General features: G+C 34.1%; 3 protein-coding genes across 4 annotated transcripts in view; 1 reads left to right on the top strand and 2 right to left on the bottom strand.

Moving 5' to 3' along the window:
- LOC118266170 (thrombospondin type-1 domain-containing protein 4) overlaps positions 1 to 5,769 on the top strand; it is a 72,480-nt gene extending 66,711 nt beyond the window's left edge. For both annotated transcript variants that reach the window (XM_050694624.1, XM_050694623.1), the window contains exons 15-17: positions 1,469 to 1,718; positions 3,139 to 3,225; positions 4,210 to 5,769. In XM_050694624.1, coding sequence (XP_050550581.1) covers positions 1,469 to 1,718; positions 3,139 to 3,225; positions 4,210 to 4,316 — 444 coding nt within the window. In that variant the 3' untranslated portion in view covers positions 4,317 to 5,769. The remainder of the gene's footprint in view (positions 1 to 1,468; positions 1,719 to 3,138; positions 3,226 to 4,209) is intronic.
- Positions 5,770 to 8,755: 2,986 nt separating this feature from the next.
- Positions 8,756 to 11,075, bottom strand: LOC118266509 (uncharacterized). Its single transcript, XM_035579985.2, has 3 exons — positions 10,849 to 11,075; positions 10,434 to 10,665; positions 8,756 to 9,666 (listed from the first exon to the last, which is right to left on the bottom strand). The coding sequence occupies exons 1-3, from the start codon at positions 11,002 to 11,004 to the stop codon at positions 9,386 to 9,388; spliced, it is 669 nt and encodes a 222-aa protein (XP_035435878.2). The 5' UTR covers positions 11,005 to 11,075; the 3' UTR covers positions 8,756 to 9,385.
- Positions 11,076 to 13,320: 2,245 nt separating this feature from the next.
- LOC126910829 (uncharacterized) lies at positions 13,321 to 17,684 on the bottom strand. Its single transcript, XM_050694646.1, has 3 exons — positions 17,337 to 17,684; positions 16,607 to 16,856; positions 13,321 to 14,158 (listed from the first exon to the last, which is right to left on the bottom strand). Exons 1-3 carry the CDS (start codon positions 17,496 to 17,498, stop codon positions 13,860 to 13,862), a joined length of 711 nt encoding a protein of 236 aa, XP_050550603.1. The 5' UTR covers positions 17,499 to 17,684; the 3' UTR covers positions 13,321 to 13,859.
- Between the last annotated feature and the right edge of the window lie 462 nt (positions 17,685 to 18,146).

Below are 18,146 nucleotides of genomic sequence, written 5' to 3'. Positions count from 1 at the left end.
TCTCACGTAATGGTTTGACGAGGCACTCGACTAGTTTCAAGCCATGCTAGAGGCTCATTTTCATGAGCAGCATTCCGCGACCCACGACGAGGCGATTGTGGCGCTGCTACTGAGCAGCACTGAAGCAGCGCAACAATCGCCGCGTCGTGTATGTAGCATTGCAATACCAAACACTTTTAAATGTACTTTTTGTAGTGACAAAATAGGGCGTAATGCTTTCTTAGTAAGAGCCACTTGAAGCTTCAACTGAAAAAGAAAAACATACGATTTTATTTTGTCATCTGTTGTGACGAGGTACACCTCATTAAAACCAACAGTATAGCAGCAGCTTCCGATGCTTTGATACACCAGTTTTAAGCAAAACACATAACTATAGGTATATCAATGACATTATTTCCCATAGGAATTTAAATCAACATAAATATGATTTTCACATTTTCTACGACTTCTTTATAAAAATAGAGAAATCAATGTAAGACTAAAGATAAGTCGTAAGATTTTAGGGGCTTTGTGGAATGATTGAAATGTTGATAAGCGTATGAGATTACCTACTGGTGTAGATTCGCGATATAACAGATTGTAAACGAATATTCTGCAAGTTAGATACCATTAGTTCTTAGCAATACATAGCATAAAAGACATTGATAATATTTGATTTAGCATATCCTGATTATTTCATGGGTCTAAATAGGGTCTTTTATTGTATGGAGATGAAATATGCGATTTTTTAATGCAGTGTATTCGGCTACCGATATTTTTTCAGAAACAATTGTGGTTTAAAAGATTTATATTGCTTTCCAATTAGAGAAAATTCGAAGTTATTTGCAGCCATAGAATCAATAAGTATTCCAAATCCTTGACCTTTCAAAATAATAACCGATAAAAATGGCACCAATTTTAAAGATAAACTATCAATTATTGTTGATAATCTTTCGAGAAATAACATATTCTTTGACTAATCTAATCTTGTCGTTAATGTCTTGTTCGCATGCATTAGTCCGAAGTCCATAGGAGTGGACATTAGATGACCATTTAAATAAACGTGTAAAAGAACACGTTTAATTAACTGGACGATATGAAGGGAGCCTTGTGATTGATATTCTAATTAGCGGCGTCTACCATCTAGTTAACGATATAGCTTTAGACACTTCTCAGTAACTCCTAATTACTTTATTGCAACGACCTTTTCAATTCTCCGAGGATCTTGTTGTACCTAATGTGTATGTTTCGGATTAATACCTATCTTAAACTACTCATTAAATGTCAGCTTGTGCCAATTGGCAATTTTAAAAGCAGCTACAACAGTTTACTTACTTTATTTAGACAATATTTTTAGATAGACAATGAAAACATCATTAGGCTTCGTATCATGACCGATTAGTTGTCTAGGTAGAATAGTAATACGTATTTACGAGTTAATTGAAATGGTTCGATGATAACACTAATACCCAAATGTTTTATCGTCTAGTGTATTGGAAACTGCTCAAGTGGTTCCAATACAGGAGTCCAGCACCGTTCAGTGGTATGCACGAGAGCTGCTGACAATGTGCCTGTGAGTGAGACTGAGTGTGATGCACCACGTCGAGCCACCCGTACATGTGAACTTACCTGTCTGTCTACCACATCATCTTCATCTACTACAAATACCCCGTCAACTCCATCTACTACTCGTAAAGTCCCTGTTATTACACCTCCCAGGAAACCGTTACAACCAATTGGTGAGTAGTTTTCTTGACCATCGTGATTGTTGTATATAACCTTCTGAATTTACGTCTTCTCTTCTAATGTCTACTGCTTACTTATCTGCTCTTTTTGTACGTGTTTGCACTTTAGAAGACCTGACTGAAAAGACCATATTCTGAAACGTTTTAAATGGTTTTAATTTTCAAGTTTTCAGATTGATAATTTTATTATAAGTACTCAATATGTGTTGAAGGCTTTAAGATACAATACTGCACCTTGTAACTGAAATAGACTTATAAAAAGACCGAGATCCCGTAATTACCTAAGTAAATAAACAATAACTTCGTTGTACTGGGCCCGTTTTGCTAACAATGTGTTATTTGTTCGTATTTTTGAACATTTCTCCTGCGTTGAGCCTTAAATTATTCTCCAGGGAACAATACTGCGCGAGAGATGGCCTCGCAACTAGCCAAAGTAGACGAGGAAAGCTGGACGAACCGTTTCATTTGGAGTCCTTTAGTGTTAAAACGGGTATACAAGAGATACCTTGAGACAACCGGTTTTTTAAGATTATCGAAAATACTGAAGAAATCGAGAGTATCTACGCGAACATCGAGACATGACAGCAGATTATTAAAACGAAAGAATTTACATTTTCATCGATGTGTGTTTATCTAGAGTAAAGCAATAAGTAGCTCGTGAAACGTTTGACGAACACCTACTGAGTCTCTGGAGCGTCTATTTCAAATATAATGCAATTTACAATTATGAAAAATATTATAATAAATATGTTTTAAGATAAAATACTTCAATGCAAGATTAAAATATTTTAGACAAACAAGAAACAGGTGTGTTGACTGCGTTGCAGATAAGTGAAGATAAATTTTGATAAAAACTTTGAACAACTTTATAAACTGTTTTGTACTTAAGTTTTTGTAGGTATAGGCTATACGAAAAGGAATCCTCAGTATCTATGATTAAGCAACTTATTTCCTTATCAGTAGAAACTATGTACATTATGATATTACTAAGATTTTTTCGATAATCATGTCCGGAATGTGAATCATAGCTGTCGATTTTTTTTTGATATGTTAGGATCCAATATAGTAATATATTCAAATATGTTTTAAAAGAATATTGAAACTAATTTCAGTTACAAGGTACCGTATGTAAGCATTATGTATAATTTACTGCATGTTTTATTATCTGTTATTTTTTAAATTTTATTTTAACAATTAGAAACATCCTTTTCTTACTTTCTTTTTGTGAAACTTATTGTTTCTTCCTTTAAAGTTTATGAAAACAAGATCTCAGCTTCGGACTTCAAACTTGAATTTCTTCGCCTTTGTAGTGTGTTCAATTTTCTAAACATAAACTTCAGTAACAAATTCTTCAGCTTCATTACAAAGTTTTGAGTAGGTATAGATAACTGACGTGTGTATTTATGTTCCACAGAGCCTTACATAGTTTCAGACCACGAACCGACACAAAGGAATGTTACTCAGAGGACCGCATCCAAGGAGCGTGGGACCAAAGCTAAGGGTAAAATATTAATACATTAACTTCCTTCCTTGGTAGTGTTGTTACTATTTATTAAGCTAAAGAAGGTATTTAGGAACAAAATTAGTATTTAATGTTTTTTTTTAATTCGTGGTCCATGTCCTTAATTTCTTAGCCCCCAAAGGGCCGGCAACGCACTTGTAACGCCTCTGGTGTTTCAAGTCTCATGGGCGACGGCGATTGCTTACCTTCAGGTGATCCGTCTGCTCGTTTACCGGATTATTCCATAAAAAATGTCAGGAAAATATGTTGTATGATATTTTTGTGGCGTTTAGGAATACTTTTCAAAAAATAAAGATACTTTACTTGTAATTAATATTTTGTGATCCTTATATTACTGGATCAAACTCTCCAGTGGCGCCATCTAAGTTAGGAAAAAATACAAGAATTTACAAAAACAATGTGTGGTGTTACAGATATTGATTTTTATGTGTAGTATATGTGATTAGTAAAAACATTGATATCATCAAAGATAATATACTATCAGTTTTGGTTCATCGTAACATAAATGTGTAATCTATATTTACGAATAAATGCGACGTATACCTTAACTATTTGTGTAGATCGCAATATAGTGGCCTAGTTAATAAATTTAACTAAAAATCGTATGTTGTTGTATAATGTATACGTCGTCATACGTACTTCTGGATTCAATAAGCCTATTGGTTTTAATATTGACTAAAATTATTTAGACCTGACCTTGACATTCTAAATTGATAGTGGAGTAAAATACAATTGTCACCAACACTACTTGTCCTGCGGGTGTAGTAGGTACAGAGAGAGCTTTCTTGTATATAACCTTGATCCTTGGAAAAGAGATTTCAAACTTGCTAGGCGTGGTGATTATGAAAAACCCCTCTTTTGTTAACCAGGCACATAGTCTAACAATGGACTATCAATTTGATAGATTTAAACCAACCTGTTTGTTTGTTTATATTATCTTATCATATACCTTTTCTTTTCTAGGTAACTGCGCCGACAAACTGAACAACTGCATCTTAGCTGTGCAAGCTCGTCTCTGCCACTACAAGTATTATACACACAATTGCTGCAAATCTTGTGGCGGGCGGTGAAAATGCAATGAAAACAACATTGATAATAAAAGATAAAAGCGCACTGTAGTGAGGAATCGGATCATTTAATCTTTAAAGAAGTCATAAGAAAATATGATCAATAATTATGGCGTCATGACAAGGATTGAGTAAAGGACTCGATGTAAAGGGCGTGTTTGGTCCTTCGGTGCCAAAATTGGTCTTTCAATACAGTTATTAATACAAATATTGAATGTATAAGTTTTTAAACTGACATTGTCACTAACACTAATATTAGAACTTAAGACGGGATATTTACCATGTTTATTTATGTCTATGAGTTTCCGATATTTCGGCAGTCAGTTCATCCGTGATCATGGCGCTTGCAACAGTGCAATTATGAAATATGGGAAACTAAACATGGTAAATATCCTGGCTTAAGTTCTAATATAAATTATTGAAGGACCAATTTTCGTACCGTAGGACCAAACGCGAGTGAATATGTAAACTGAAAGGCATTGATAGAGTATCAAGTAGAATAAAAAAAATACGACAGAATTGATAAGAAGTCAGTTTTATTTGCTTAAGCATAGCTATAGTGCACGATTATCTTTTATTTAAGTAACATTTTCAATGTACTACGATAGTATGTCCATACTGTATATGCCAAGCGATAAATTACGTTTGTGTATTTTGCGATATGATTTTTTTTTAATATCATACTTCCTTGTAATATTTGTGAGTAAGTAGGTAATGAAATATTTTGGATTACACATCGGAAATCGTCGGATGTTTTGCATTTGATCATTAAAATTACAGCCGATTAATTATTTATCATTTTGTCATAATTAATTTATCTTATCCTTATTCGAAATGAAGACGATAGGACCATTTGCTTTGTTAAGCACCACTTTTGTTTAACATATATTTTTTATTAGTTTTAGCTAATAGCTATTACCCATTATTTGTGAATATGAGAATCTAGTTCACATAATGTATGTAAGAGGTTGGCAAATAATCAAATATAATTATTATTCCATTGTCAATCATCGGCCAAAAATAGGATCGGACAGCCCTATTGTTGCTCTCTGGCTTATTTACCGTTTTAAATTTAATTTAAAATAAATTAAAATTACATTAATTAAAAGTTAATATTTATTTACACTATTGACGTTCCCAAAATAATTAATTTTAAATTAAATTAAAAATAAACAATTGCAAATACGTAGCGTTAAGAATTAACATTTTCATTATTTTGCTTATTTGGTGTGATATTTAAATTTAAGTATATTTTTGTATTAATTAATTTATAGTACAAGTATGTCATGACTCAACTTAGTACTTAGGTTATACCGACGCTTCTAAGTTAATATCATTTATGTATTGTAGCTTATTTTCCTTCAGCATAAGTTATGTAATTACTTATAAGTACCTATGTATGTGTAAATAGATAGTTCTTTAATAAAACAAGTGATGATTAGATGAAATTTCAAAATTATTTGTGTTTTATTTAAGACCAACTGATCATTTGCCGAATGATGCGTGGCGAAATGCATGCAGTCTACAAGTAACACTAACTAGGCCGATTTGTATGATGAGAGATGGACAGTTTTGATTGTTTCCGCAAGATGCAAGCATTTATACATTTTGGCCTAAGTCCTATTCCAGGCATTTTTATATTCAACATGTAGAGGATTCAATTCCCATTGGGGACAACCAACTATTGGACTTATCTTTACATGGTTTTCGTGCAAAACAATAGAGTTGCACCACAATAATATTTTTTTTAAAGCCATCCTTGACAAAAGGACACATTTGATGATTTTCCACTACCAAAAGAACCTATCGGAGGCGATGTCAATATAATTTTTAAACCTGGGGGCCTACTCCGGTTCTCGAATCCGAAGTCGTTTAATCTTCGACCGTAGGTTTTATTTATTTACTAATAGAATTACTTGAAATATCGTTTTATTTTTAATTTCATATAAAAGCCTATTTATTTATCTTCATTTAATACGTTCATTTTAGTTCACAATAAATAGAGTTGCAGTATGCAATCTGCGAAGTTTCGGACGAAACTTCGTTTTTCGTTGAATTGGAGTAGGCCCCCTGAAACTATAACACACTATCATACTTTCTATCATCTCAAGACTATCGTGCTGACGGTGATGTCATCATGATACATCACGGATCACGTCAGCACTCCGGCGCAGTTTTCTGGCAGACCGCCAACGAGATAAGTAAACAATATTATTATTTTAATACGTAATAAATGTATCAATTACAACGGTTCTAGTTGACCTAGGTAACCTATTGTGCAGATACGATGCAATTGACAGTGACCCCATTGGCAAAATGCACTGCTATGTACAGGTTGTTTGGTGAATCGAGTCACGGACTTTTATTCATCACATCATACTACTTTTTTTATGGGACAAGCCCGCCACAACCTCCCATACCGCTGCAACTCCCGTAAGCCAGGATCTACAGTAGATAAAACCTTGAAAACACCGGAAAACTGAAGTCCGGCGCGTCCCAGGGAAATGAATAACTGTCTTAGATCCCGCAACAAAACAAATCAGAAGATGTTACTAGAGGAGAAGAAAAAAAAACAATAGTTCTGTTCATACTACTGCATGATTTCACTCTCTGCTCATCTCCTTTTGATCGTAGCATGGTTGTTGTATGCTTATGTCATATCCATCCCATCAACTATCCCCAATTAAAATACCACGTTAATTCGTCGCTCCGTTTTGCCGTAAAAGATGAACAATAAACAAACATAGATACACACTTTCACATTTATAATATTAGTATAGATTATCATCTTTCTTTTTTATTATAGGTATGCATTAAATTCCACAGACTTATGATCCATGCTACATATATCAATACAAAAACATAAATAACAACTACACATACTACACACATACAAAAAATCAAATTGTCATCAACATATTTTGGTAATCTGATGTTGTTGACGCTGATTCACCAACATTTTAAAAGAACTACAGATAGATAGATACCTATATATAGGAGATAGTAGCTTGCAAGCAGCTTGACTTATAAACATAAGCTTTATTACCGATTGGTAAAAAGCACCTGCAGAGAGTGTGTTTACGTCAAACTACAGGGCATTACGTTTTGATAACTACAGTGATTGGACAAACGAGACGTTACGGTCATTAGTACTTTCATAAAAAACAAAAACAATGAATGTAGAAGTGTGAGAGAGTCTCGCTTCTGCACGAATGGGCCAGTTGGATCAAAGTGATATCACGGCCTTACAGAAAACCGACGTGAAACAACGTTTGGGTCGTGTGGTTGAGGTTACCGGATGTTCAATTACTCCTTTTCCCAATCCTCGATTCATCAGTAACCCTTAAATTCCTAACCCCAAAAAGGCTAGCAACGCACATGTAACGCTTCTGGTGTTTCGAGTGTCCATGGACGTCGGCGATTACTTACCATCAGGTGATCCGTTTGCTCTTTTACCGGCTTATATGATAAAAGAAATAGAAGTTTATAAAAACGATGACTTTCGATAAACTTTTATGAAACACCATGTACATTCTGCTACGTCTACTACAACATAATATAGTTGTAGAGATATCTTAATTAGATAGATGTAATTATTTCGTTTGAAGTGAATAAGATAAAGGGAGATGAATTGCAACCAATTTATTATTTAGGTACAACATGTATTGCTCTTGTTTTCGGTTGCTTTATGATCAAATTAATTGCTAAACTTTAAATATCTTTATCTACATGTCACGAGTTATCGGCGTATCGTTTGAACAACTTAGTTTCTGCAATAATTAAATATCAAATGTATTAAAATTATTGTTAATAAAGTGACTGTGCCACTAACAGCCCATCCTAGTTTTGTACGTCATTGTTTTCCCAGGGAGTTTGTTGATTTTTTCCTCATAAATTGTTATCAATTTTGGTGCAGTCGTTTTGTAGATATGCGAGAATTCCTTATCTTTCCGAAGACAGTCATTGAGGAAAAATGCTTTGTTTCATTTACAATTGTATCACTATATGTTGTTTCGAATTTGTTTTTGAGCCGTCCACCGACCTGGTGCGGACCACTCAAAATGATGATTGCTGATCACGAAGTCTCGTGTTTGAATCTCGGGTCGAGAAAAAAATAAGTATATAGTTTTAATATAAAAGTGTACAATTTTTCAAGGATAAGCCAAACGGAGGTTTTTGTTTTGGTTTACGGTATGGCATGGCTTGTTTTATTCAGTTTATTCTACTCGATATTATTTCACCTTATGTTAAAATTTGTATTCTTTGCCGACAACAACCATAATATCTTATTTTATAAAAAAGTCGCCATTTCTTCAAGTTTACTAGTTTAAGTATAGTTCTGTAAGTTTTTAGGCTGGTTATTAAGAAATATAATTCTTCTTAATCTTACAATATCTGGTCCATAAATACTTACATATAAGGAAAATAAATAAAAAAACATATTATCTTACGAGATATTTTTATTATGAAAAAATGTTCACGATATATCTTCTTAGATAAACTTATAAGAAACGTATCTACGTAAGTACTTAGATATTTAATTAATCTGTATTCGATTAGTTTACTTTTCCTCTTAAATAAACAGTTCCTTTTAAAAGAAAAGAATAGTAACGGAAAACAAAAAGAAAATACAGAAGACATAATTTCATGTATTAAAAAAATATACAATACTTGTCAGAGGGCTTAGTACGAGTTTGTTTTACGTTTAACGAGATCGAAACAAGAGCGCTGTCGGCGCTCTCATTGGTTGGTTCAATAGAGCTGACCAATCAGCTCTCGTTTAAATTTGTTAACCGTAAAGCAAACTTGTTCTAAGGGTAATTGAAAATCAAGCATATTTGTCTCTTACAAAATAAATTTATGACTAATTAAAACTAGTGTTTGGTTTATTTTCACAGAAAAATACAAATTTTAATTTACAAACATACTCTTTCATTTATCAATTGCGTACACACAGTTACCTATCGTACATATATTATAATCATGCAAGTTACTTTTTAAACATAAGTCAAGTTACAAAACGTAAGTACATACCTATTTGACATTATTTGTGAAAATACTATAATCTATTCTTAGAACTTAATACTACCAGTCATGAGCACTCGGGCAACGGTCATCAGTAACAATGCAATCATGGTGAAGACAGAAAATGCAATAGCCCAAGACGGTGAACTCCAATATTTATCATTAACATCTCCATACTTAATACTGATTGTTATGTAAGCCATTGATATTGTGATAGTCGATACGATTACATGAATAGTCTTCATCAAAGTGCTCAATCTATCCGCCAAAAATAAGTTCGCAAGAGCACCTACTAATTTCACGGACACAAATATCATGACTATCAAACCTGAAACAAAATTAAATAAATTAGTCAAAATGAATCGCTAAAGGGTTTTAAAATTGATAACTTCTAAACATCTGTACACTTAGTGTGAGTTTGTTTTACGTTTAAAGTTATCAAAACGAGAGCGCGTTCGATGCTCTGATTGGCCGGCTCGAATAAAGCAACCAATCAGAGCGCCGAACGCTCTCGCTCTCTAAATGTAAAGCAAACTTGTATTGAGGGTACTGAACTGAAGATTTCCATCTAAAATATAAATTCAGTCTTTGGCAGGATAAGGTTTATATTAAATAATTTACTGTCAAATGCTAATGCTACTGTATGAGTACGAAAATTTTCCATTTTAGCTGATAACGTACTCAATCAAAATTGTACAGCAGCTTTGGGTATCCATTTAAAATATAAATGTTCAGAGAAATTTAGGTTTACGAGTGTAAACCGTAATGTATAGTTAATGTAGTATTTATATCTACGATAGTTGTTGTTTGTGAACATTAATGTTTGAGAACAACTTTTCACAAAAGATATCTTTCAAAATTAAAAGAAAATTAGTAATAGAATGTTCGGTTGTGGGTTAGTTTCACACAAAACCTATTTCTTTTGCTGCATTATTGTGCTAGCTTTATTTCAATCAAGATTAACAGCCTGATTTGATAGTCAATGTGACAGATAATTCATACAAATTACGTTTTATATTCAAAATCAGATAAATGGTAACTATTTAGACATTGTTTCGACGGATACAAATACAAAATTGATTAAAACACACTTACCTATGACTCCATGAGAAGAGTAAAAGTGTTTTGCGCCGACGTTTATTGGACCCAGAGAAACAGTCATATCGCCAACGGCAGCTATCCCCAGAGTAGCCCCGATGAATACCACGGTACAAGCAATTATTTGGATTATCCAATACATTTTTGACTTCTTCGGGAACTTGAAATTCTCATTGAACCCCTTGTAAGGATTCACTGACAATATCGCTTGACTGCATAGAATTGTTAGCTGTAATTGAATAAGTATTATATTAAGTAAAATTCACTATTTTATTTACATACAAGTGCAGGTAAAGTCTTTTGTAATGATGTTCAATGTATGTGTCTCTTTTGTAATGATGTTCAATGTATGTGTCTTAAGCAAATGTTTGGCTCAACCATTGAGGTACAAAAGAGAAAAAAATTGACTTACCCCAATAACTATGAGAAAGGAATGGGCTGTCAATTTTGAGGGATATGCATCTCCAATCACCAATCCAAAGAAGGCGGCTCCACCCATCAACACATGGGCGGCGGTATTCAACACATTCATGCATCCTACGTACAATGAAGGCGAAGGCTTTTCCATTTTGTTAACAAATTATTTAGCACCAACTTGCACGTTATACCCGATACTGTCCAGTAACGAACACTGGCAACGCAATAAATATTCGACGAGGTGTTCCCTTATCATTCATCGCTCCGATATCTAACGCACGAAAAGATTAGTTTATTTTGAAGTAAAAATGAAATATTTATGTTTTATACAATATTATCCTCAATTCATCGCCTTTTTTCGAATTTAATACCTTTGTAAGGGGTTTGGAGACAAATGAATCTTCATATCGGATTTTAAAGACTCATTGTCCACGTAACCGCACGTCAAAGGCTTTTATCAATTGATGATTGCATCACAATAACAAGAGGAATGCTTGCATCTTGCGGAGAAACAATCAAATCTGTTTCCACGACGCATCTCGACGAAAAATCGACGAATGCATGCAGCCTGCAAGTGGGCGACGCAACGTTGCCACCGTGTACCACATAGGACAATAGGCTTAAGTGATTGATCCGGAGCTGCGGACTACCTAGCGGGTTTACCGGGGCTCCGGCTCGAAAAGCAGGAGAAGGAATAGGGTGGTTCTTAGTCAGTAAGTGTCTGACACTCCCTCTCGCCTCGCCCAAGGCGGGAGAAGTCATTGAATGATTTTCCCCCCTCAAAAAAAAAAAGGATTAAGTGATTCAAAAATCAAAGATCAGGGAATAATATAAATAATAGGTTAAAGAAATGAGCGTTTATAATTATGAAAGATTTTCTTTCGAAAATCTAATAAACGCTACACAAAAATTTCATTCAGTAAATTGAAATTGCTGGTTAGAGTGCATTTTTTTAACGTGACAACTCGTACTCTGAACAGGTTTGGGCTGTTGATCACTCAACCGAACAAGTCACTGCCCACTTCTCACAAACTAAATGACCGTGTTGCTGAAGGCATCGCTAGTGGAGTTCGAACCATCGTTGAGGCAGGCCAGCAAGTAGAGACAGGCTGAATCAGTGTATTTTAAGGGGTTGCTAACGGACCACTGACTCCGCTTTGTAGGTAGCCCGTAAACACAGAACGCAGTATGTTTCTGTATTTTAAGTCATAAGTGTGATATATCTACTCTCCACGACGCATTATTTAATTTTGACAAATGCATGTAACCCACAAAATGACAATCAGGAGGAAAAATCGATGAATGTTTATAGCGGGCTTTAGTACCGGAAACATTTCATATGTTATAATTATGTAAATATTCTTCTTTTCAAGAAACTGTGTTGTAAAACACCAATGAGTAAACATCACAGCTAATTTACTTGTACTGTTTTGTGATAAAGCATTAGAACTTTTATGTTGACGTGAAACTCACTATCTCACGAACTAAAAACAGTACATTTGCTGACATTGGGGAATCATTCAATGGATTCTTTCGCCTTGTGTGAAGCTAAAGAAAGTGTTACACTCTTACTGACTAAAAACCACACCGTTCCTACTCCTGCTTTGAGCCGGACCAGAAAATTTAATTAGACTGGGGTGTTGTTTAGTAGTAAATCAATAATTTTATCTGTGTATTCCAGTTTACTAATAAACTTTTACGAAAACCTGTATCTACTGTAGATCCACAAAAATACAAGTCTGGTTCTCTGTTTCAAGCAAAACTTAATAGACGTATTACTGTTGTATAAACGTGGGCCTTCTACTAATGAGGATGTTAGTTAAAAATTACTGCGCCTATGAAAAATGGACGAGCATATTATATTCATGACAATCATGCACCTATGTAGCACAAAGGTTTTGTAACATGTGCCATTTTGTGAACAAATTAATTAGCACTGCCTCGACTGCCTCGTTGGTCGAGTGGTTGCAAGTGGTCTCGGGTTCGATTCCTGGGTCGGGCGAAGTATTACTGGGCTTTTTTCGATTTTTCGAAAATTTCTCAGTGGTAGCACGGAGTTTGGAAATGTGCCCGGTAGATGGCAATTGGCTCACCACCTATTACATGGGACTTACAACATAAATTGTGAAATGTGGGTGTACATTGGCATTATGTGTCATAACGTGCACCTCTGCCTATTCCTTCGGGGAATAAGGGCGTGACGTTCTAAAAAAAAAAAATTGCACCGTACATGTTATATCCAACGTCCAGTTAAGAATACTGACATGTATCGCGAAAAATACGAATAGATCCATCAGTTTTATATCTGGTGAACTGACGACTTCGTCAGTCGTGGGGAGGCATTGACTGTAAGTGGTGAAGTGTTGTTTAAAGTGACGGAATTAGGGGATGGCCATTGTTCAGCAGTTGTTTACCGGCTGAAGATGGTGATGATGATGATAAGGAAAACAAATAAAAACAACGTTCGTTTTATAAAATAATTTTAATATTAAAATGTTTATTATCAAACAACTTAAATAAACTTATAAGAAACGTAAATACCTAGGCCTAGATATTTAATAAACCTGTGTTCGATCCCATTAGCCTAACTATTTTTTATAGAACGGTAATGGAAAACGATAAAAAAAATAATAAGGGACAATATTTTATATATTCATAAAAATACACAAATATGCCAGTTAATCAATTGTATACAGGTCCCTAACGTGAATCATTCGAGAAAAACTCTACCCGTTTCAAGTCACACAAGGGCCCATATTCAGGAGCTGCGTGCATGGTGTAGTGACGTCAGGCCACCATTAAAGATATAGCACACTTAACAAGCACAGTTCCAACCTACTAATTCACTTGTCATTTAAATTTTAACTTTAAATCGTATGGCGTATGATTGAATAATTGAAACTAGTATTCCATTTTCTACACAAATGCGAAACGGATCCGATATCCTAGAGTTATCACTAAGAAGACAATAATGCTGTCTTTTATTATGAAAATAGCTATACTAAGTTAAAACCTAATACTACCTGTTACAATAACTCGAGCGCACATCATGACCAACAATGCACCACACGATAGGACAGCAAAACTTATACCTAATGGCAATGTCGAAGAAGTGATACCTGCCGCAGCAAATATCTTTTTAATATCGCCAAACTTAATACTGAGAGCTATGTAGGCCATTACTATAGTCAGGGTTCCTACAATAACATACAAACTCTTCATAAAACTTTTCAATTTTTCTTCCAACATTAAGTTTGCAATAGCTCCAACCAAACTCACGGAACCCAAGAGTAGGACTAAGAAACCTGAAACGAAAACAAAATTGTTTTAAAGATAAAGATATTTTTATAAGCATTAACATTACCATTATATGTATTACACATTAACATTATATGTATTACACATAGAAAATACGTGCAATGATGGTAGAATAGGTATGAGCTACATGTTATGCCGTTTAGGCTAATGCATAATTTTTAATCTTAATGATACAAAGAATTATATAAAATTATTAAACTTAAATAAACAAAACAATGGAAGATAATCTAACAATAAGTTATCACAATATATGGCAATGTAATATATATATATATATATATATATATATATATATATATAATATATATATAATATAATATGTAATATAATCAATCACAAACAACAAAAGTTAGAAATTAATAAAAAATATTATATTATTAAATTATTATATTGTGTAAATAAAAATGAAATGAAACATTTATAATAACGTTAAGTGTAGATTAGTCATTTAATTTGTTAAAACTTAACACACAAATATCTATACTTATAATAAATCTGTAGAGAGGTCAATTCTGTACATGAAATATATTTCCAAAATAACTATCAGCGGGTGATTAGTGATCGATACTGATGCCAAAAATGGAATCAGAAAAATGTTTGTCTGTCTGTCTGTATGTTCTTTATAGAAATAAAAACTACTCGACCGATTTCAACGAAACTTGGTACAATTGTTCTTCATACTCCTGGGCAGGTTATAGTATACTTTTCATCACGCTACAATTAATAGGAGCAGAGCAGTGAAGGGAAATGTTGGGAAAACAGGAGAACTTACTCCATTTTTTAAGCTTCCGTCGCGTGTGCAACCTTAATGGTTAAAGCTACACAGAAATCATGTACGACGGAAAAGTTCTCCTTAAAATTGTTTAAAAAATAAGCCACGATAGCAAATAATGTTCTCCTTAAAATTGTTTAAAAAATATGCCACGATAGCAAATATTTATCTTTTATGGTTGACTCACAATGACACGTATAACTCCCGATAGCTTAGCAGTTCGGAGCTTTCTGATTATATTTGTTTACTCTTACGTTTATAACACTCTCATTCATCCCTAATTAAACAATTTTAATATTTTTACCTTTTTAATAAAAAAAGAATCATAGAAATCGTTATCATCTGCTCATTTACCAGATTAAAAAAAATTACAACAATATTGTAAAAGGATGCGATAGTTCATGGCATCGTAATGATGCCCATGTTCCTTGAAGCTCTGATCTGCTCGATGAGAACGTGACGCCTATCAATAGCCTATACGACAACTGAAATTGACGATTGTTCTGATGTCTATTTTTTTGTCTGCCTGTCTGTCTGTATGTTCAGGCATCATGTGAAAACTAACAGATCGATTTCAATGAAACTTGGTATAATTATACCTTATTATCGTGGGCATAAAATAGAATACTTTTTATCCTGGAAAAATACGTAAAAATCTAAATTTTTCAGTCTTATACTACAGAACGCGAGCTCAACAGCAGAAGCTCAATAGAGGGATCTCATTAATTATTATGGGCCTAGCCGTATTTGGGTCCAATAGATATTTATAAGATGTCATTGTCAGAGTTACTCAAAATGGATAAATAAATCATCCACGCGAAGACCGACATCCGCGTGGACGGAGTCGCGAGTACATCTGTACATATTTAATATGTACAGATGTACTTAATGCCCTTGGGTAATACGTAGGTGGACTTATAGATAATGCTAACAGTCCACCTCTATGTGACGCCACCGAGATAATAATACTGCCTAGTGTTATTCAAAGCAAAAGCAATTAATCCTATGTAAATTAGGCACTTTTGAAACGTCAAATTGAATTGTCCATCAGTCTATCTGTCAGTGTATCTAGGTGCTCGTTCCAAAGTGTAGCTTGGAATGGAGAAGAACGTGCAAAAAACTCCATCGTTACGGTACTCTTTTAAAAAAAATGTTTTTTTTTTACAATGTCTTTGATACATTATTTGATCGTTTACCTATTATATATACATATATGTAAGAACAAAGTAACGACAATACAGCGTTTGTATCACATCTTCAAATACTTTACTTGTAAGGTGTCTTAGACTCAAAACGACATTAAGTTCATTAGAAGCAAGCTCCAAATTACATACTATTTTACTTCCTAAATAAATTTATGGCCTACAATCGTTATTTTTTTTCTAAAATTTCTCAGCTTGGAGTCTGGAATTATGTCTGGTATATGGCAATAGGCTCACCATCTATTGCATGGGACTTAAAACGCAAATAGCAAATTTGACGCTATTTGTTTTAAGCTTGTAATTGTGATAAAACCCCACCTCTATCAGACTATAATTAAACATGGCGTCGGTTGCTGAGTTGACGCCTCTATATTATTTTTGTTCAACATAATGTATATTTTCAATAAAAAAAAATATTTCCTTAACTTACATAATAAAGTTATGAATAAAAACTAACTTACCCACGATTGTATGAGCATTTTGCAAGTGTCCAATAAATCCAAGTGGATTGGGAGTAGGAAACGGCCAAGGATTATTGGCAGATCTTTCAAAAACATAGGCTACACCAGCACAAGCTCCGCATACTACGAGCCCAGAGCCAAGTATTTGAATGATCCAATACAATTTCGACTTGTGGGGGTACATAAAGTTGTCTTCAAATCCAACATAAGGGTTAACTGATAATATCGCTTGACTGCAAAGGATTGTGATCTGGAAATATAACATTATTACTTTAATAACCAGAAAACAGACTGAATGATGAAATGTGCCCAGTATATGGCAATAAGCTCACCCGCTATTACATGGAACTTATAACACAAATAGTGAATAGTGGGTGTACATTGCGTAATGTGCACATCTGCCCTTCAAGGATAAAAAGGCGTGACGTTGTTTGGGTGTACATTAATAAATCTGCACCCAAAGTATGATTTGTACATATTATATAGATATTATGGAAAAAAAAGATTTAGTAGTTTTACCAAACTCTATGAAATAGGTGTGTTTTATCTTATCGTATTTTCTTAAAAGTATCACAGTATTTCGCAAACTGGCAAATAGGTCTTGGTCAGTGGGTCATCTTAGAGGCGGATTTGTCTAAATTATAAATAGTGGTTACCATTAACTAATCTTCATATTTGTCTTTCATGTAAGTTTTGACTTAATATTACAAAATCCAAAAGTAACGCTTACCCCAATAACAGTTGTACAGGCGTGAGCTTGAAGCCTCGCAGACTCTTCACTATCTATTAATGCAAATGTGAGGAAAAGTGCTCCACCCATCAATAAATGAGCGAGGGTGTTGATCGTATTCATGCACCCAACGTAGAACGAAACTTTTGGTGGAGATGACATTTTGTAAATTTATGAACACCGACACGTAACAAGCGACACTGTGAAATCACGAGCACAGTCGTCGGAATAAATGTCCAACTAGTAGATTCGTTATCATCGATCCCTCCGACACATCGATGATAACAATAGACTGTTTCCTCGTTCGACTATCTGATACGAGTAAGTAAATGTGAATAAATATTTGCCCTTGAATTGTTCTAGGCTCTTTAGAATTTTAGATTTTGGGTATAAGGTCTTTTAACTTAAAAGCTCGCAAGTGTCTTGAATACACATATCTACTTCTTCTACATATCTGTATACCTATAATAAAACTGTAGAAGTGTTAATTCTGTACATTGATAGTGTTAAAGGTAGTAGGTAGGGGTTGTTACTAGAAAGTCACTAAACCCAAAAATGTGATTTAAAGATTTTTGTTTGTCTGTCTGTCTGCTTGTTCATGTATCACGCGAACTACCGATCAATCCAATTTCAATGAAATTTGGAATAATTATACCTTAATATCCTGGGCATAACATTGGGTACTTTTTATCCAATAATATGAAAAAGTATATACACTAAAAAACAAACTTTATTGTGCGGTTCGACCCATTGTCACGATTACTGCACCAAACGCAAATATTACTTTGTCGAATGTTACATTACCCGCAG

The sequence above is a fragment of the Spodoptera frugiperda genome, chromosome 7 (assembly GCF_023101765.2).
Source record: "Spodoptera frugiperda isolate SF20-4 chromosome 7, AGI-APGP_CSIRO_Sfru_2.0, whole genome shotgun sequence".
Classification (NCBI taxonomy): Eukaryota; Metazoa; Arthropoda; class Insecta; order Lepidoptera; family Noctuidae; genus Spodoptera; species Spodoptera frugiperda.
This window is presented reverse-complemented; position numbering and strand designations above follow the sequence as displayed.